At 43.6% G+C, this 21,169-nt stretch overlaps 1 protein-coding gene across 1 annotated transcript in view; it reads right to left on the bottom strand.

Moving 5' to 3' along the window:
* Positions 1–21,169, bottom strand: part of LOC125946027 (uncharacterized) — an 88,301-nt gene that overhangs the window by 13,368 nt on the left and 53,764 nt on the right. The window contains exons 3-6 of the mRNA XM_049668501.1: positions 20,759–20,784; positions 13,127–13,282; positions 6,561–6,586; positions 2,122–2,183 (exon numbers count right to left, since the gene is read on the bottom strand). Of these exons, the coding sequence (XP_049524458.1) occupies positions 2,122–2,183; positions 6,561–6,586; positions 13,127–13,282; positions 20,759–20,784 (270 nt within the window). The remainder of the gene's footprint in view (positions 1–2,121; positions 2,184–6,560; positions 6,587–13,126; positions 13,283–20,758; positions 20,785–21,169) is intronic.

The following is a 21,169-nucleotide window of genomic DNA, read 5'->3' as shown; positions in this document are numbered from 1 at the left end:
GTGATTAGGTTGTGCTGAGTTACACTGGCAAATAATTTATGGCGAAGACGGGCAGAAAGACGGGGATGGACAAAGTGCAGACAGCCAACTATTTTTTTTGTTAAAGAACACTTTAATATAGACAGTGAAAAAGGGGGCGCGGAGGTAGGGAGCGGACACTGATATGTCATGTGACAACGTGATAGCCAGAACCGCAGAGTTCAAATGCACCCATTCCGTCCTGCGAACTCGATTTCGGCTTCTGTAAGCGTGATGGAAGGAGTGCTTACGCACTGGATTCTTTCTTTTTGGATCGTGAGAGCTTCCCATATCTTTTTTTTTTCTTTTCATGATAAATGTTATCTGCGCACTACTTGAAACGAGGACTAGAAACGAGAGACACAAGCGCAAACTTTCAACTGGTTTTAACTCTTTCCCTACCATGTGGAAAATAGGTGTTTTTTGTATGATACCGCAGTAGCTTTTTCTAAGAGAACTACTTCACTCAATATTTACTGTTATGCATAAACTGAAAGCCAAATTAATGCACTTGTCACGCATAAAGGTTTTATTAACGAGATGTATGTCGTTAAAAAGATATAAATTGTTAAAATTAAGATTGTGCGATAAGATTGAACAAAGTTTCTAGAGACACGCTTGGTATCTACAAAAAAAAATGTTACGAAAATTATAAGATATACGAAATGTATAGCCGTCTATTAAGCACTGCCACCGAAAAGATCAAACTTTTTCATTGCACAGGTATTCCGCTACAAAAATTTAACTGCAAGCACTACACTTTGGGTGCCGGGCTGCGGCTGCCAATGTTCCGGGCTGGTTTGCGTCGTCGTCGCTTTCAGACTCAAAGTCCGACGAAAATTCAGTGTCCTCTGACTCGCTGCTATTCGATGTATCTATAAGATTAGCTGCAGAGGCAGCGGAATGGTGACATCTGCGATCTCCCGAAGCGCGCGCGCCGTTTCCGCAGCCGGACATTTTTGCGTTCTGCTTTGAAGATCGCGAAACTTCCGAGCGCGTTTAAAAATCACTTCCTGGCGGGGAATAAGCGAACTACTTATAAAACAAACATACAGTTTCTCCTCTTTCAGTTCCGATGGCGTAGTGTTTCCGTGAGCAACACGGAAGGTATCTAAAGCAGCGTTTCAAACCATCGATAGAGCGGTAATGATGCCCAATGGGCGCGGGACAGAAAGAGTTAATGGTAGGAAGTCGAATGGTTTTATACATACATGTGACAACACACGAAAAAAACATTTTAAAATATGCATGTGTAATCAACATAACAGACTTGTACGCGTACATTCGCAATAGCCAGATATCCAGATAAATTCTAACTAATAGGACTCAAGACACACATATCGATGTGTGTCTTGAGTAACATGTTTCGCAAAATTAGGCCCCGTTAAGATAACTAAGGTCTTTTGTGATAGTCCCAACGAAGCCGCTCTGACGCAGTTTCTCTCAAGACGTAGAATTTCTGCCACATCAATTATATCTCGTGTCATCTGATTATTGTTCCTGGGTGTAACCTTGCAGTCATCGAACAACGGCTGACTACCAAAATCCCGGCAATGGAAACCCAGGTGCACTTGCACCATCCTATGTACAACACTGTTACGTTCCCGAAGCATATCGTTTAACAGACCGGCATATCGCTTAACAAGAACGCTCCGCAGCATGGCCTAGACCGGCTTCGACTGTCGCCAGCGCCGCGAAATGTTGCGCGCTGTTATCTTGGTATGTCTGCGGCGGCTCACAATAGCTTGAGCGCAGCTCGATTTGACTGGTCGACCTGTCTTTCGCTTGTGTCTGACCGGCGGGAAGAGCGCGCTCACTTGACAGGTCCGTTTCGCAACGTTTCTCTCGTGGCTGCGGTCTCACGCGCGGCCCGACAATACGTGGCGGTTTGCTTATCTTGGCAAAACCCTGAGCTATTTCGATCGAAAAACTTTCGAGAAATCGACAAACTTGGCGTCAAAATGGTGTTCTACACTCCGCTACAGAAAAGCCGAGGCACATTCTACACCTAACGTTTTCATAGGCTTGTCGCATTTTTCAATGTAATTACTTCGTGACAACCTTATTCCAGGCATGGTATTGAGAAATCGCATGAATACTTACGTTTAAATACAAGATGCACACTCTGCTTGCTACCGTAGTTTCTCAACTTAAGTTCGAATCTTCTACAAAGAAAAAGAACAATGCTTTTGTGAATGTAGTTTTTGATTTATACCTATGTTTACACTGTCTCAACAGTGGACAAGTTTACAAGTTCATGTATTTCTGCTCCATGAAGAGCACGCCCGGTAGTAGCGTACCATAATATCGCATTCGATCTATTAATATCTTCCAATAATAATTACACTTACTTTCCTGAGTACACGTGATTTTTATAGGTGTAGAAATCCTTTCCAAAGTTTTCTTTAAAATGCCTAATTGTAGAAATTTTTGATATGTAGTGAAAGAATTAAATTTGTGCAAACTTTCATATTTGTCAATCTGCAATCCCGTGATGTCGTGTACGATCAAGACACAAAGCACACACGCCCCATTTCTTGGTTCTAGGTTGTGCAGAGAAGTTTTTATTGTTTGCCCGTTCAACAAAACACCGCATGTCCGTCTCTTATATCGAATTCACTTTGTCTTGAGCTTCAGGCCCTGCAAATCTGCCACTGGGAAAGGCTGTTTCAGTGGTGCAACGACGGGGGGGGGGGGGGGGGGGGTTGTTCGGGTGTTGTAATTAACCCCCACCCCCCGCCCCCGCGCTTCAAGCCCCACCAGTCCAACGTGTTCCTTCAGCGCTCCGTTCACATTGTCATTACAATTCAGGAGGTGGCTTGAGGTCGAACTTTCCTGATTAACAACAACACTCTATCACTGTCTCGTATTTATTCATTCACTCTTTAATTACCTTGAGTAAAACGCTCAAGAAATAAACATCGTAATCAGCCTTGGTGTCATTATTATGCTTATTACGCATTTTATTGGTTGTTGGATTCCTCTGGCTACAGCAAGGAAATTGCATATCATAGAAAGTGCTTGCTTCCCCCCCCCCCCAAACACAAATTTACCCCCCCCCCCTTTGGCACAGATCCTATGTGTGCTGGTGGGCGGTTTAGTCATGAACATAACCGGAGAACATTAAGAGCACAGCTTCGTAATGCAAAAGAATTTCCTTGGAAGTTGTTAGGCTTCGAATCACACAGGCACACGAAGGGCAAGGCGAATCGTGTTATAGAGAAAAAAAAAACGAGTGCGTAGGTGACATATTTGCAAAATTGGTGCCACTAGTAGATCAGATTTTGCTAGAGTAGAGGAATTGTGGAGCTACATTCAGGCTGGGCAACGCTTCCACTGAAATAGGAGTGTTCCTTGATTATTGCATTATATGCTGGAACAGCTACACCAGACTTTGGGACGTTCTTGAGGGTCGGCAGGCGGGGTCAAATTACGTGTGACATGAACACGCACTGTCTCTGCCGCCACATATCTCGTGGCTGTTGAGTGCTGATTGATAAATATAATTGCTTGCGTTGCCATGCCCAGCTGCATGCTGACAAAGTACTACATGCCTCAGCTAATAAATCTGCGCTCTCATAAAGATTACCTGCAACAAAATTCGTTAACTTGTACAGAGGCTAGTTTCACAAAGTTTAGATAGAGAACGCCTTCCAGGCTAAATATTAACGCGAGAGCGTTGAGGGCCCCGTGTCGCAGAATATCCGGCGTCAGCGTCGGCACCCGCGGCCGAGAAAATCATCCCCAGCCACGCAGGACCTCCAAATATATTTAGGTGTGCCACACCATTTTATCATTAATATTGCTGATACCTTGTCTTGCATTCTTGGCAAGGCTATTCCTCGGAATTTTGAGAATGGCAATCCACAAACAAATGTCATGAAACAAAACACCAACAGCGCATGCCTTTTATGTTAAATCTTCTCAGAATGAAATAAGAAATCTACGTAACAAAAACAGAAACCTGAAAATTATGAAATTTTTTTTTTCGCCGCGGCTGTGCAATATCTCCGGGATCGCCCTACGCAACAGGCCGCGTTTCTACCAGAAAGCTCGCCTTCGTGCATAGCGTTCGCCGCGAGTGTTTCGCGGTAACCATCACGGTTGCTTAAGTTGTTGTCGGGAAGCGCGAGAAGCAGTCAGGGATCTTTGAATGCTATCGCGTTCCACTCTTAAAAGCGAAGCTTAAGCGTCCTCCCTATTTTACATCCGGAATACGAGTGCATACGTCACGAAAAGCTTTGAAAAAGTGACATCTTGACAAACTAACAAACTAGTGACAAACCAAAGAAAACGTCACCATGACTAGTCTCCGGGGGACAGAGAACCTGGAAGGTTGAGAACCGACGTGATTATTCAGCATGACCTTCGAGATTACTTGGTGCTAGCGAAGCGCTGAGAAGCTCGTAGGCGACACGCTAGGAATTGCGTTGCTTGTGCTATCCACGAGGGGCGAGTATAGTCTGCTTAGGGGCTACAAAAATTGTTATAGATAAAGTTATACAACTAGCAGTCCCGCATTTTTGCCCCACTCACAGCAATAGTATCTACAACTGTTTCTATAACTAATTAGGTAAAATCGAAATGTGGTTGCAGTCGGCCTTTGCGTATGGCACTTTCTAAGGCGCATGTTGCACAACACGTAGAGTGTACAAAAAAAGAAAGCAGAAGGAACACGCCTGCAGGAATTACAATCTTATGAGCACTGAACAATCCGGCGCATACTGTTTTACAAGAAATTCGCAGCGGGAGTTCCTCGCTCTTTCTTCAACGTTGTGAAAATAAGTGCTGCAATAAACAGGAGTTACAATCTCTTGAACATGTAACCTAATCCGGCCTGCTTGGTCCAGATTCGGGCAAAGTTTGGTGATTGCCAAGGAGCCAGAGATGTGAAGGCACACATGTAAGAAAGTAGACCATTTTTTCTTCAGATTATACGATGACACAGAGAGCCAAGTTTAGTGTAGGCAATGCGTGGCGTGTGTAGCAGATTCAAATATTCGCCGTGTGGAGTGACGGTAGTTGTTCTCCTGATTTGTGATATCTGTAAACTGGCTTCCTTGATGTCATCTTTATCTGCAGCACCAATTTCCTCCATGCAGAGGGGCGCCATACGATAAAAATCTAGGTAAGGAGTCTATTGATGCATACTGATGACACTTCAAGGTAACAGCGTGAAAACAATTTCAATACGAATTTTTGCGCCGGTTACACATTTAGGTGCTGGCGGATTTGTGACACACTGAGAATCTGGCAAATCTGTTCTGCAGAAGCTTGCAAGCTGATGGAAGATTAATGAAATTAAAGAAAATGGCATCCTGCAGAACTGCAGTGCAAAGCTACAAAGAAAACACTACGAGCTTAACACAGAAAAATACTCAAGCTGACGATGAATATTTCCTGGCCCGAGGATGCAACCCACAGCCAACGCCTTTGCTGGACGCTCGCTCTCACATGGAGATAACCAGGAGATTAGCAAACTTAAGGACGTGGCCAAATTATTCATCAATTTCAAGCTTATCGATAAAACGAATGGCAAATCAGGTCTGCGAAACCTGAATGTGGCACAAAAAGTGTGAAATGAAAAAAAAAATGTCATCCACCAAGCTGTAGCCGAAGCTACAAAGGAAACCCGCACTTGTTTCAAAAATAGAAAAATTGGTGTTGAGAAAAAATTCCGCTCATCCTCACTACGGCAAAATGGTAGATGGTGGACAAAAATAGTGGCGTAAAGCTGATGAAAGCATGACAGTCGCAAATAATGCATGGAGTAGCAGTAATATTTATGTTAAAAAGAACACCTTTGACCTAGACTGATTTACAAATTTTGTTATCTCTTTATTTCCATGTGTTTTTACATACTGCATCCAAGTAAGGTCTATTCTAGAACCGCGCTGGAGCTATTCCGCACTCAAAATGTGTTTAGCGGGCGCTCATTTTGAGGCGCACCGATCTCAATGAGATGTCGAAGACAGTGGGGCGCGTTCAGTGTTTGTCGTTATTCCAATTGCCATGTTTGGCAGTGATAGTCCACGAAGTAAGAGTTGCTCGAGTTATCGTAAACCGATGTATATATTCTGAATATACGAAGTGTCTAGTGCGGCCGATGCACATACCATTTGTTACAAATGTTGGCAATGAACGGGTCCTAAACTTCACCTCAGTTACGGTCACCTCTATTTTGTTACATCGCCAGCTATTCTCACCGGCAAGTCATGTCGCAACACCAGGACGACACCGCCAACAGTACTGTTCAGCCTCACTGCGATAAAAAAGCTATTGTGAAGCTCCCGTGAGCTACACAAATACGGATAAGAAACAAGAAAGAAAACAAAGTTTTGTCATATGCGTTTCGAAAACGATGCGTGATACTTTGATGAATCTTTAAGAAAAGCTGTTGATATGCAAAAATAAAGACAGACACATCGAAATTTTTATACTGACTTCTTTTGGGGACATACGCACGTATATGGTAAAGTTTTTCAAAACTTTTTTTTAATATTCAAATGTTCTCATACATAAAAATTTGTTTTCGGACTTACCTTCTTACCCATTTCTTCCCTGCATTCTGGAAAAGAGTGTGCGTGCCACTGTAATATCTCAACAGTTACCGCAAAGTCAGCATAAACTGACGTAGTTTCTCTCTTAGTGTCTGCCAACACGATGCATAAGGATAGTTATGTTCGTCCCCCAAAATATAAAGGTATGGAAGGGCTGTTATGAAAAAATTGCCCAGAAATGAGTAAAGATGATTATCAAAGTAAGAGCGGAACACTCTTAAAGCGCCATTGGCTTTATCAAGTCCAGCAATCTGGGACATCGAATACTGAGGCAAAGCCGACCCTAGGGCAATGCGGTCGGCATAACTCTATGGGCAGCATTTTTAAAAAATCCATTGCTAAGCAATGGCTTGTTTTTCGCAATTTGCACTTGAGGCACTTAATTTCGACCACGCTCTCACGCTATATGTCGAGTGTAGTTTAATTCCGCTGGGTGGATTTTTTTCCTGGGCACTTTTGCAGACCCGTTTAAAATGCATGGGGTGATTTTTAAAATGTCATTTGCAGCACAGCAAAAACTCATCCGCCAATTGCACTCTTGTGGCACATACTATAGGTGTCTCTATATATGTAGGTCCAGTTTTGCCCTGGCTGATTTTTTTCCTGGGGCGCTTTTGTTTGACTACTATGCGGCGAAGCATCTCTACAGGGGCAAAAGATTCGTACGCCGTGGAATTGACGGGAAAGAGCTTGTGGACCATGTTAAAAATGGACCCGAATGTACAGTTGTGATGCATACTTGTGCCCTGACGTATAAGAAAAGATGATGGTGTTAGATTCTGCAAAAAGGAGAGGGCAAAATGGCTTGATGGAGTTGTATCGAAGCGCGAAGCCCGGTTGCGCGCGCCCCTTTTTCTCGAGTTTCGGTGCATGGTAAAGTGTTTCATTTGGTATTTAGGAAGATGACGTATTTAGGAAGATTTACTATTAGGCAAATTTTTGACACAAAAGGACATCGTCAAATAGAGCACTTGTTACTTGTGTTTACTTGGCAGTGCAATGTGCCAACAATGCGAAGCTTTGAATATTATCAGTGTAAAAAATTGAAAGGGAAAACTCATGATCTATAGTACGCGTGACGGAACGAAATAAAGAGGGAAAGAGAGTCCCCACGTTAGAGCGAAAATCAGCAGCTTCGTCTCGTTTAATAAAAGATGCCGTTTTAGTTTTAAATGCATAAGCATTTCTATGCCTACCAAGTGCGAAATTTATCCTTTCGTCACGTAAGACGAATGCAATGGCTCATAACCACGTAAGGCCGAGGCTACAAGCGCTCAGCGAAGTGAAGCGAACAGCGCATACATTCATTGAGATCACCCATACAATACACAGAAGAGCACACGTTTCAATAAAGAACAAGTTCAAACAAGCATCCGAACCATGAATAAAACATTGCATGCCTCCTTCAGCAATTGTAGTGGTGGTTTTGTAACAGCTTAGCTGGACATCCAGGTTGATAAGGACCAATAATAGTTGACGAGGGTCGGATCGTGTCCGATGAGGGTTGATAAGGATTTATGCTGGTCGAATCAAGTTTCATAACATTGATCATGACATCGGGCTGTGTGGCGATTAGCAAGCGGCATAATGCTTGTGCATACTTACGCAACTCCCAGAGGACTTTCTGCATGATTTTTTTTCAGTTCGGAAGCATAACTAAAATCGTGCGTGCGTGTTAAGTGTACGCAAATCTCGCACGTTATACACCAAGGTAAGGTTGTAAAGGTTTGAGAAAGTGAGACCGCAACCGGTGAGCTACACCGGGTCAATTGTTATAGGGCCTGCTGTGAGCCACACGATTGCTTAGCTGCGCAATTAGGTCATCGCTTGACAATACTTCTCGGACACCCGCCTTGTCGGGAATATTTCCTCTCGTAAGGTGACCGTTGAAATGTCCTCGTAGCGCAACACTGGTCGGACAGTCGTTCGGACACAACTAAGCTGATTCCGGGCTTTTATGTTCTGTCGCACCAAAACGCTTGAAAATACGAAGAAAACATACAATGGGTTTGTTTCTCCACAAACTCAGTCGTACTGTGGGGAAACAAGCTTCGAGTTCATGGCGTTGTTTCCCGTACACATCTTTTTTTTAAATTATTATTGTGATAGCAATTATATCTACACTCCAGGCACATTTACGCCGACGTCATCCGCGTCGCCTTCGCTGTCGCCGCGATGTTCCGTGTAAAGTCCGAGTGTGATAACATCGCGGCCGGATGCCGTATCTTGCGGGTGCGAGTGAAAGCGTGCGAGATTTAGCCGAGAAGCCTGGTGGCTCAATCACGAAGATTATGAAAAATGGCGCACAACATTGTCTTAAGCAAGCACGTTTCGCTGTGTATTGTGTGTATTACACGGACAAACAGCAGTGGTGCACAAAGGGTAACGTTTAACATCAACTCACCACTCTCGCATTGCACTAAATGCGGAAGAAATTAAATATTCACCGTCAACATCACCGCGAACTAACATCAGTCAAAGCAAACAGCACAGAAAGCTTCACACACATTTATTACCCCTTTGAGTTCTATCCACATAATTTTATTGCGATAGCAAATATATGGACAGTCCAGGCACATTTCCGCCATCGTCTACGACGTGATATTCCGTATAAAGTCCAAGTACGATAACACATTTGCCGCGCGCCGTAAGGTGTGGGTGAAAGTGAAAGCGTGAGAGGGTGAGCAGAGAATGGTGGCTCGGTGTCGCGCGCGCAAGGGAGGAAGGCGGGAAGAAAGCGCTCCGTCTTCCATCGCGCACAAGGCCGCAGGGAGAGTGGGGGACGTTTTACTTCGGTGGCGGCTTCGTATGACGTGGCTGAGTGCAGCCGCGCGGCCCCGATCTTGAAAACGATTTGTGCTGGGTACAAAGTCTAGGCGGGCCAACGACTGGCACCCTATAAGGTAAAACTATTCCAATCTGTTTTCGCTCCAATCTCCTGATGTCAAATTTACGTAACCGCCAACGCAATCATCGGGCGGTGACTCGCAGCGTTGTTTGAGAAGGCTAATGAAACGCCCTCCTATGTTATAGGAGGTCGCTGTTTCCTTTGAAAAGGAATAGCAATGCCTAACTTGACATATATTTCTTATCTGATTGACTGACCAAGGGCGAGGAATACGCAAAAGTGGAGGCGGGGAGGTGGCGCCGGGTTAGCGCAGTCAAAGAAGATAACCTGATGAGTAGGGTGTTGCCGGCGTCTTTGTTTGCCCTGCGTCTTGTTACTTAGCTTTCGGTGTCTGCTAGAAAATCGCGCCGGCGTGCTACGGAAAGGTAACAATGCAGCTAAAACAAATCCTCAGTGAAGAAAATTTGACATAGCGTTGTCGTTTACATGCCCAAAGGGCTCGAAAACCATATAATGCCACGCAATTTTTTTAATATAAGCACATAAGTTCATTCTCCTCGGAAGCTCCGACTAGCCAGTGCCAGAACGATCGACGGGTATCCACCTTCTATTTATGTCGGAACGGGGCAGTGTCCGGCTATTAAGAAGAAAATTGAGTTTTGATCGGCGTAATAATGCATCTTTAATGCGTACACGCCACTTTGAAGCCGTAATTTTTCACGGTTTTTGGACGTCAGGTGAAAGACAGGCGAAACTGGCGCAGCCCTAAAACTTTTGACCAATTGTGGAGGGCTGATGGTAAAATGGCATAGAATCCAAAAATAATATTTTTCTGTGTTCGGTGTTTAATCAAAATTAAATTAAAAACAAAGCTAGTCCGCCACAACAGATGGACACGACGGGGCACCCTTCCGCACCAATATATCCCCCGCAAAATCATCATGGCTAACATGACACGGGATACCTTAGAAATTTGGCAGTGAAAAGGTGTAATCCATCAAGCAAGCTCTGGAACAAATGAACAAGAAGGAGCTACAGTCGTTCTTGGGAGCCTTAAATTTTTGTGGCCGTTTCCTGAAAGGAACTTCACATGCGTTGGAGTCACTTCAGCACCTCCTGGACAAGGACAAGGCATGGAGTTGGACAAAGACTGAAGTAAAGGCAGACCACAGTGCCAAGAGCCTGCTGGAATCATCAGCCATCCTAGAACACTTTGATGTGGCACGTCCTATAAGGCTCGCCTGAGACACGTCTCCCTGCGGGAGGGTGCTGTACTGAGCCAAGTGGGAGAAGGTGGCGTGAAAAGACCAGTGGTCTTCGCCTCGAGAACTTTGTCAAAAGCAGAGCGTGACTATGAGTTGATAGACATGGAGGCTCAGGCTTTGCTATTACGTGTTCAGAAATTCTACCAGTACATTTTGGGTCAGAAGTTTTAACTCTTGACAAACCATAAGCCGTTGCTGGGCCTCTTGCACCAGGCCAGGCTGGTTCCTGCCGTATTGTCACCTCGAATGTTGCGTTGGAGTCTGAAACTTTCTGCATACAACTACGAACTGTTGTACGTACCAGGCTCCAAGCTGTCACATGCCGACGTTTTCATTCGTCTTCCACTTCCTGTCAAAGATGAGTACGAGCCGGCATTGGGAGACATCGTGCTGCTTGCGGCAGGGCCGGAGGTTCCTCTTGATTCGACCAAGATCAAAGCATTAATGCGGTCTGACCCAGTTCTGTCGCGTGTGCGCCGCTGGATTTTGCAAGTTCCGCCTTCTGGGAAGCTGCTAGAGGAATTCCGCCTCTTTGTGGGCAGGAGGAACCAACTGTCCACCTACAGAAACCGTGTGTTGTGAGGATTTCGCGTTGCGTTTCCAGGTTCCGCGCAGGCCCAAGTCCTGGACACCTGACACACCCGGGATAGTACGGATGAAAGCTCTTGCACGCAGCACAGTGTGGTGACCGGGCATCGAGAGTCACATCAAACGCATGGTAGCTGACTGCCAAGTATGCCAAGGAACTCGGCAAGCCCCCAGTAAGGCACCGGTGTGCCCATAGGAGTTCACCAAGAAGCCCTGGCTGCATTTGCACATCGACTTTGTGGGTCCCTTGAAGGGGACAGTTTTTCTGCTGGTCGTGAATTCGCATTCCAAATGGCTGGAACTTTCCTCGGTGGAATCAATGACCACTGAAAGAACTCAAGTCCGGAAACATGGGACATCAACTACTGCGGCAAAGCCAACCCGGGGCGATGTGATCAGCGAAACTCTATGGAAAGCATTTTTTAAAAATCGATTGCTGAGCAAAGCCTCACTTTTCGCGAATTTCACTTGAGGCACTTAATCCTGACAACCATCTCACGCTATATGTGGTGTCTCGAATAATTTCAATGCCTGGATTTTTTTCCTGGGACGCTTTTGTAGACACGTTCAAAATGCATGGGGTGATTTTTTAACTGCTGATTGCAGCGCAGCGAGAACTCATGCGCTAATTGCACTCTGGTGGCGTATACTCTAGGTACCTCTCGTTGCAACGAGAGGGTAATTGGATGTGACGGACGTTGGCGCCGAAGATTCACAAGATGGTTGTTTTGAAAGTGATAGCTGTGCACTATGACATAGCCAAACTCGGCGGGTTTTAACATTGGATCATGAACGCTATTACAGAGAAGGTTTACTCTGAAGATTGATATGGCGGGTTGAGGCGCGGTGGGGTTTAAAGCGATAGCCCTGTGGTGGCCCATACGCGAAAAAAATTGACTGTCACTCAAATATCCTTACGTGATTTGAATGCGAAAAGCATTATGACTTATTTTAGTTATCATCAATAAAACTTCTTAAGTATTACAACCTGTTTGCGATCCTTTCATCGCGTTCTTTTCTCTGCGTTCATTAATCCCCAGACCGCAACCATTCAGAACTCATCGCCAAGTAGCCACGAGTTAATATGGTGATGCACTTTAATCCACCTTATTCCACTTTAATACATTTTACTTCTCCTTTCTGGGTTTTTACGTTGTGGGGTTTTACGCGCATGAGTTGCGACCGAGCAGATCTGCGCTACTGTAAAAACATGCTCGTACATCTACATCGCGCGCGGCTCCGGAGTTCTGAGATTAAGCAATATGCATACATATAAGCATAGAACGGTCATTGGCCTACCCATCAAAGGGGCATTTTGGGATGGCTGTGACAAGTAGGTCTAAAAATTAGCAGACTTAACTCCAGTTCACACCTACATAACGCGGTTTACCGGTATTTTAGACAATGGTTCCTATGAACCATATGAACTATTCGGCATTGAAATGTTAATGATTTTGCGGCGAGTTGGTAACTGATGCAGAGTGCAGCGTATGGTGTTGTTATTTCTTGTCGTTATATTCGGTGACCCAAGTTTGTGGCAAAGCAGTTCATGGAATAGCGGCACATAAACAGTGACCCTTCAGGCACATACCCAGAGCCGATCGCGATCGACCGATATTTTGAGACTGCACTACATTCAGGATCGGCCAACGAGAACGACCAGATAGCCGCCAGATAGTCGCTACAAAAAACTTAGTTGAATTCGCCAAGAATCCCACGCATTATTTGCCTCATAGTAATGATGACGACAGGAGCTAAACGTTAGTCGCTTCTTTAAGTACCGAACAAGCACAATCAAAATGCATTTGCGAAAACGTGCGAGAGACAATGAAGAGGAGATATCTTACATGGATTTGCTGCTGATAATGCACGGTATGCGCAACGACGTCCTGAGAACTCCAGTCGTAGAGTGTGTTCATACATTTGATGGGAGAGCCAAAATATAGCTTATCTGACATTCCAACAAGACGCAGTCTTTTATTCCTTTTCAGGAACGGGAAGCACTGAAAAAAATGTGCATCTTTAAATATAAAAGACCACTTGGTATGCAGGCGTGCCTTGTTATGTTGTCCCACGGTAATATGAACAATTTCAATTCAAGATACTTAAGGTGGGCACCAGCAATTTCCAGAACCAACAGGAACAAAACGCATGAAGTCCGAAAAAGTCCGTGTATTTTTGTTTTGTTAATACGCACAGCATCGGCTAAACACAACTTCGTGTGATTCGTCAAGCACACGAAGCCACCCGTGAATTGATTCATTGGTGTGGAGTACGAAACTTGACTCTCCTGCTGAAAGACGTACATCTGGCAAACAAACGCTGCTTGAACGTTTGCCTCGGTGAACAGTCTAGCAACATTCGGCAAAAGATAAGAAGCTATTCGGCGTTACATTGTAGCGAGTATGGTTGCGCACCAGGCTTTCGCGTATGCAAGGTAATCGAAAGATACCGACAAGTATATATGCGCACCTACAGTTAGAATATTCACAAAGGTAACGCTGCGTGTGTTAGCACTCCTTCAGAAGGCTTAAACATAAAAGAAGTCGAATTCTTGAAAAGTGCTCCCTTTATTTCCTTCTGAGGGGGACCCAGCGTTTATAAAATGTTTTGATGAGTCGCCATTATTTGCGATCTTTCATCTTCGTGTTCATATTTTTGTCATTGACGATGGGTGTGCGCATGCGGAGGGGGAGGATGGAGGCTGTGCTCGCAATATATATATTGCCTTATTGCAATAAAGACAAGGTGATTAGTCAGCGCCTGTGTAGTCCACTTCCTTTAAGTCCTCGTCTTACCGCTTGTCTCTCCACTTCAAAAGCATAGCTGCATATGCTCGCGACCCAACGACCACTAGTGCGTCACCGAGCTCTCGCAGCAAAGGCTAACGTTTGACAGAATAACTTGCAACGTTACACATGACAGACGTCTAATATCTGCTAACTAGAAGGTTCGCCAGATCTATTGGTAAACCCCACTGTCTAGGCACTCCAAATTTAAAGCTCAAATAGTCATGGGTAGCATTGCAAGTATCGTGTGTGTGGAGTATCGCATTGCAAGGGAACACGACTAGGAGTGAACCCTTTGTGGAAGCATTTGTGGCCACTCGATTAAATATAAACAATATTTTCATTTCATATTTTTCATTTGTAGTAAGAAATAAAACTATTATACATTTTTTCTTTGGTAACATCCTAATTTAACAACAGATTTTTCCTGCTAGTTCGTAGCTTTTTGATCCCGGCAGCATAAAAAGTGTGCTGCGTCAGCAGCCAGTTCCGCACATACTTCACTGTATATCGTCGTCGAATAATTTGCCTCCCAGGGCTTTCTTGAGGAGTCCCAACTGATGAAAGTCGTAAGGCAATTGTCGGGGTGATAAGGGAGTGTTCCAGTTACCTGAAACCTATTTTTCTTATTTGGCATTTCTGACATCTACAGTGTGCGGTCCGCGGTGTCAAGATGAGCCGCTTTACGTACTCGTTGGTCCAACCATTTGCGGTGATAGGCCACTTAACCTCCCTCAAAAGATACCAGTAATATGGTAATCATCATCATTATCAGCCTTTATTTATGTTGACTGCAGGACGAACGCCTCTCCCTGGTCCAAAGGTCTCTCTGGACGAAGGCCTCTCTTGGTATCCATTATGTAACTGTAATGGACTACCGCTTATCCATCCAGCGCATCACATGGCCATGCGCAGCTCCATTTTTTCCTCTTAATCTCAACTAGAATATCAGCTATCCCCGTTTGCTCTTTGATCCACACCGCTCTCTTCCTTTCTCATAACGGTAGGCTGAACATTTTTCGTTCCATCGCTCTTTGAGCGGTCCTTAACTTGTTCTCGAGCTTCTTTGTTAAACTTCAAGTTTCTGCCCCATATGTTAGAACCGGTTAAATGCAAAGATTGTAGACTTTTCTTTTCAACGACAGCGGTAAGCTCTTAGTCAGGATTTGGCAATGCTTGCCGTATGCACTACAACCCAATTTTATTCTTCTATAAATTTCTTTCACATTATCAAGGTCCCTTGTGAGTAATTGACCTAGATAAACGTACTCCTTTACAGACTCTGGAGGGTGACTAGCGGTTCTGAATTCTTGTTCCCTTGACAGGTTATTGAAAATTATCTTTGTCTTCTGCATATTAATCTTCAACCCCACTCTTACTCTTCCTGGGTTAAGGTCCTCAATGATTTGTTGTAATTCTTCTTCCTTGTTGCTGTATAGAACAATGTCATCTGCAAATCGGAGGTTGCTGAGATATTGCTGAGAAGCCTTCCCAGTCTAAGAGCTTAAGTACTACTTCTAAGCATGCACTGAATACCATAGGAGAGATTGTGTCTCCTTGCCTTACCCCTTCCTTGATAGGTCTCTTTCTACTTTTCTTGTGAAGAATTAAGGTAGCTGTGGAATCCTTCTGGATATTTGCCAATATATTCACGTATGCCTCCTGTATTCCTTGATTAAGCTGTGCCTCTACGATTGTTGGTATCCCTACTGAGTCAAATGCCTTTTCATAATCTATGAAAACCATCTAGAGAGGTTGATTGTACTCGGAATATTTCTTGATTACCTGATTTATGACATGGATATCATCCATCGCAGAATATTCCTTCCTGAAGCCAGCCTGTTCTCTTGTTTGGCTAAAGTCAAGTGTTGCCCTCATTCTATTGGACATTATCTTTGTGAATATTTTATACAATACTGAAAGCAAGCCAATGGGTCTATAATTCTTCAATTTTTTACCATCTCCCTTCTTATGAATTAGTATAATGTTGGCTTTCATCCAGCTCTCTAGTACACTTGAGGTCGTGAGGCATTGCGTATAAAGGGCCGCAAGCTTTTCAAGCATATCTCCTCCATCTTTGAATAAATCGACTGTTATTTCATCTTCTCCAGCAGCTTTTCCCCTTGTCAGGTCTTGCAAGGCCCTTCAAACTTCATTGCTAGTTATAGAAGGAGCCTCTGTATCCTGTTCATTACTACTTCGAATGAAAGTAGCTTGGTTGCTCTGGGTACTGTGCAGGTCAGTATAGAATTCTTGCGCTCTTTTTAGTGTGTCATTGAAATTGCTGATTATATTACCCTGCTTATCTATCAGTGCATACATCTTGCGTTGTCCTATGGCAAGGTTTCTTTTCAATGATTTCATGCGGCGTCCATACATTACGGCTTCCCCAACCTTTTCCACGTTATAATTTCGAATATCCCTTACTATCTTCTTGTTTATCAGTGTCGATAGTTCAATGAATTCTATCTGATCTCTCGAGCTTGACACTTTCATGCTTTGTCGTTTCTTTATCAGTTCTTTTCTTACTTGGGAGAGCATACCTACTGATTGCACTTGGTGCCTTACCTTCCACGTGAATTGCTGCTTCTGAGATCAGCCTAGTTACGGTTTCATTCATTACCTCTAAGTTGTCTTCATCTTCCTGTTCTCAAGCTGTATATTTGTTTGTGAGCACAAGCCAGAATTTGTTGTCTTTTACGCTTATTGCGTCTAGGTTGGCCTGTTTCTTGACTAATTTTATTATTTCTATCTTCAAATTGAGAGAAATCCTTGACCTCACTAACAAGTAGTCACTGCACTTTACCCTATCTAACACTTCTACATCCTGCACTATGCTGGCATTGGCAGAGCGTATGAAATCTTTAATTTTTTGTTTCTCCGTTTAGGTTTTTCCATATGGTAATATCTAGCAATAATGGTACGATGATCGTCCAAGAAATCTATGCGGAAAATGCCACGGTGGTACCAAAAAGCTAGCAGTCAAAAGCTGCTTGCCAGCTGACAGCCGGGACTGACTTGTCCGTGGCCGATAATCATGGTTCTAGTTTTTAATCTCCTCAATGCCTTCGAGGAATTTCACATGTCAGGCTAACATATGTCATCGTTTACAACCTCCCGAGTATAAAACTTCATATTAATACCTTGCGCCATTGACAGGTGTGTCTTTTTCTTAGTGATCGTAGGCAGGAATAATGAAGAAATGTAAAGATGTGCGGTAGAAGCACTAGACATTGGGCTAGTTGGTGCGACATTTGAAGTTGGAACAGTGCTGAATTGGCAACCCCCCCCCCTTTGTTTGTCATAGTTTTACTGTTTTTTTTTCCGTTCATGCGACGCGCTACCATTTAGACTAGGTTTAAGTATTTCAGTTTTATTAAGACATCTACAGGCGCCTGCATAAGATATCATTTTTGTATACATGTCGGTGCAGTATCTTTCACAAGGTCATGCACCTTTATTTATTATTTGTTTCTCACGTTTTGGTCAGAAGCGATGTAGTTCACGTGCATGGGCAGTAGACGTTTGCGGGTTTCTTTAGGATTCAATAAAATGAAGAGGCTGATTTCAGAAGTAGAAATGGAAGTGGGAGCTAAGGCACCAAGGGCAACCAGTAGGTAAGCTCCCCCAAGTAACAAAATACCTAATAAAGAAAGGACAAAGCATGAAAATGTTAACTCAAGAGACAGATAGAATTCGTTGAAGTGTCAACGCTTTTCAACAAGAAAAAATAAATCGATATTCAAATTTATAATGTGGGAAAGATTTAGCAAGCAGTAAAAAATGGACTCAGCATGAAATCAGTGAGAAGAAAACTTGGCATAGGACAAGGCAAGATGTATGCACTGAAAGATAAGCAGGGTAATGTCATCAGCAATTTGGACGATGTAGTAACAGCAACGTGAATATTCTATACTTACGTGTCACGCTACCTTCATTAGAAGTAGTGATGAATAGGTTACACAGCCTCGTTCTATAACTATCGATGCAGCTATAAAGGCCTTGCAAGGCTTGACCTGGGGGAAATCTGCAGAAGAAGATCGAATAGTAGTCGATCTAATCAAAGCTGGATGAGACATTATGCTTGAAATGCTTGCCGCAATTTATACGCAATGCCTCATGACTTCAAGTGTACTGGAGAACTGGAAGAATGCCATCGTTATACTAATGCATAAGAAGGGAGATGTTAAAGAATTTAATAATTATACACTCATTAGCTTGCTTCGAGTATTGTATAGCATATTCACCAAGATAACTTCCAATAGATTCAGGACAAGATTAGACTACAGTCAACCAAGAGAACAAGGCTGTCTTCAGGAAGAAATATTCTACGATACATCACATCCATGTCATCAATCGGTAATTGAGAAATCTGAGGAGTACAATCAACCTCTCTACATGGCTTTCGTAGATTATCAAAATGCATTTGATTCACTAGAGATACCAGCCGTCATAGAGGCATTGTTTTATCAAGGAGTACAGGACGCATACCGGAATATCTTGGCAAATATCTACAAAGATTCCACGGCTACCTTCGCTCTCCACAAGAAAAATAGAAAGTTAACTATCAAGGAAGGGGACAGGCAAGGATACACAATCTCTGCAAAGCTATTCACCACGTACTTAGAAGTATTCAAGTCATTAGACTGGGAAAGCTTAGGAGTGAGGATCAACGGCGAATATGTCAGCAACCTTCGGTTTGCAGATGACATAGGCTTATTCCGCAACTATGGGGACGAATTAGAGCAAATAATTGATGACCTTAACCGAGAACGTGTAAGAGTGAGGCTGACGATTAATATACAGAATAAAAATATAATGTTCAACGGCCTTACAACAGACCAAGAATTCAGGATCGTCAGTCAGCCTGTGGAGTCTGCAAAGGAGTACGTTTATCTAGGTCAATCACTCACAGGGGACCTTGATCATGAGAAGGAAATTTACAGAAGAATAAAATTGGGCTGGAGTGCATACGGCAGGCATTGCCAAATCCTCACTGGGAGCTTACCACTGTCGTTGAAAAGAACGTGCACATTCACTGCATATTACGGGTGCTAACATATGGGGCAGAAACTTGGCGGTGGACAAACATGCTCGAGAACAAGTTAAGGACCACGCAGAGAGCGATGTAACGAAAAATGGTAGGCGTAACGTTAAGAGACAGGAAGAGAGCGGCGTGGATCAGAGAGAAAACTGGCAGAACAGATATTATAGTTAACATTAATAGAAAAAATGGAGCTGGGCAGGCCATGTTAAGCGTAGGGTCGATAACCGGTGGACCATTAGAGTTATAGAATGGGTGCCAAAACAAGGGAAGCGCTGTCGAGGACTGCAGAAAACTTGGTGGTGTGATAAAATTAGAATATTTGCAGGTGGAAATCGGAATTAGGTAGCGCAAAACAGGGGTAATTGGAGATCGCAGGGATAGGCCTTCGTCCTGCAGTGCACATAATAAGAGGCTGATGACGATGATGAAAAACAGTTGGCAGTGAGTGGCTTTGCTGTGTGTGTCGGTGTTCTTTCCGTCTGTTTTTTTCTATCGGCAATCCTGCGCCTTTCTAGTTTCAAATGTAACGAGAGCGGGTGGTCGGTCACGTGTCCGCTGACGCACGTACCTAAGATGCCTTCAATCGACAGACAGCGCGCCAAACGAGAGTAGGCGCTTAAGAAAAGAAGTCTCATTTATATTTGATCCAGCCTCGTAGCGAGAAGAAATTGCTGATAATATGTTATCAAGCACTAGGTTGGCGGTCTAATGTTGCTTGCGAAGAACTGTAATGCTAAGAGTGATCATACACAGCTTTCGTCTGTTCGATAAAGCATCCATCGGAGAAAAACAGCGCGAAATAAACACAGACGAGGGAGGAACACTGGACGAGCACTGACTGCCAACTACTTTTGTTTATTGTGCTTATATGCAAATACACCTTTGAAAATGGGAATGATGTGGAGGAGGAATGATGATGAACTTTGCACCATGCTTGTGTCGAGTGATTAAGCGGTTCGAAATGCATAGTAATTCCTCATTCCCACAAACCCAATTTTCAAAGTTATATATGTGTATGAGCACAATGAATCCGAGTAGTTGGCAATCAGCGCTTTTCCTGTGTTCCTGTGTTGTCCCTATTTTTGGTGCTGTTTCTTCAGCGATTGATAGGTAGCATTCATGCCCTTTTAAGTACAGATTGCATACATAGTTGTAAATGCCGCAAATCAATAAAAAGGACTATCTACACATTTCTCGTTATTTGCCCTGTGAAGTGATTCATGAAGAACTGCGGTGGGAATATTTACTAGTTACAGCGTTAGTCAGTTTCATGGAGGGCCTTTATGTGCAGTTATTTGTCGTTATAGACTTCAAGGCCAGGTGCTCAGACTGACACACTTGCACGCAGCATAGATAAACCCTGACCGCGGGATGCTTAGAACTTTTTGGCACTACTATAATGCGCAGTTAGGTAACTGTGAAAACAAATTAAAGAGCTTGTAAACAAAAGTATTGGAACAATGCGCGCTCCAATGCTTGCCTTGGTGAAATTTTCCTCCAACTTGGAATGAATTAGTTAAGAGATGAGCAAAATGCTTGCCGCAGGTCTTTTCAATTAGCTCAAAATCTGGTTTCTGAAAATTTTGGTTAAGTATCATAAACCCGAAGTTGCAGATTCAGTGTTCATATAACGACATACCTACCTGTTTTGAGTCTAGCAGTCCATGAACTTTGTTTCCAATATAAACATATATGGTAAAGTGTTTCCAGGCATTTGGGAAGAAAGATAGAAATAGTTTATTACACGCAAAACAACAGAATGCGCTCAAAATGACAAAAAAATTCGGCGAAAAAGCGCAGAATTTTCGCGGATGGTATATTTAGCAACTAGTGCACGAAGCTGAATGTATATCCTTCGTGAAAAAAAAATCCAGGACTGATTATACAACCCGTCATGGTGGCGTGGGTGCTATGGTGTTTCGCTGCCAAGCGTGAGGGTGCGGTATTAAATACCTGCGGCGGCTGCCGCATTCTGATGGGGGTAAACTGCACTAACGTCAATGTATCGTGCATTTGGTGCATGTTAAAGAGCCGTAAGTGGTCGATAGTAATCT

The sequence above is a fragment of the Dermacentor silvarum genome, chromosome 5 (assembly GCF_013339745.2).
Source record: "Dermacentor silvarum isolate Dsil-2018 chromosome 5, BIME_Dsil_1.4, whole genome shotgun sequence".
In the NCBI taxonomy this organism is placed as follows: Eukaryota; Metazoa; Arthropoda; class Arachnida; order Ixodida; family Ixodidae; genus Dermacentor; species Dermacentor silvarum.
This window is presented reverse-complemented; position numbering and strand designations above follow the sequence as displayed.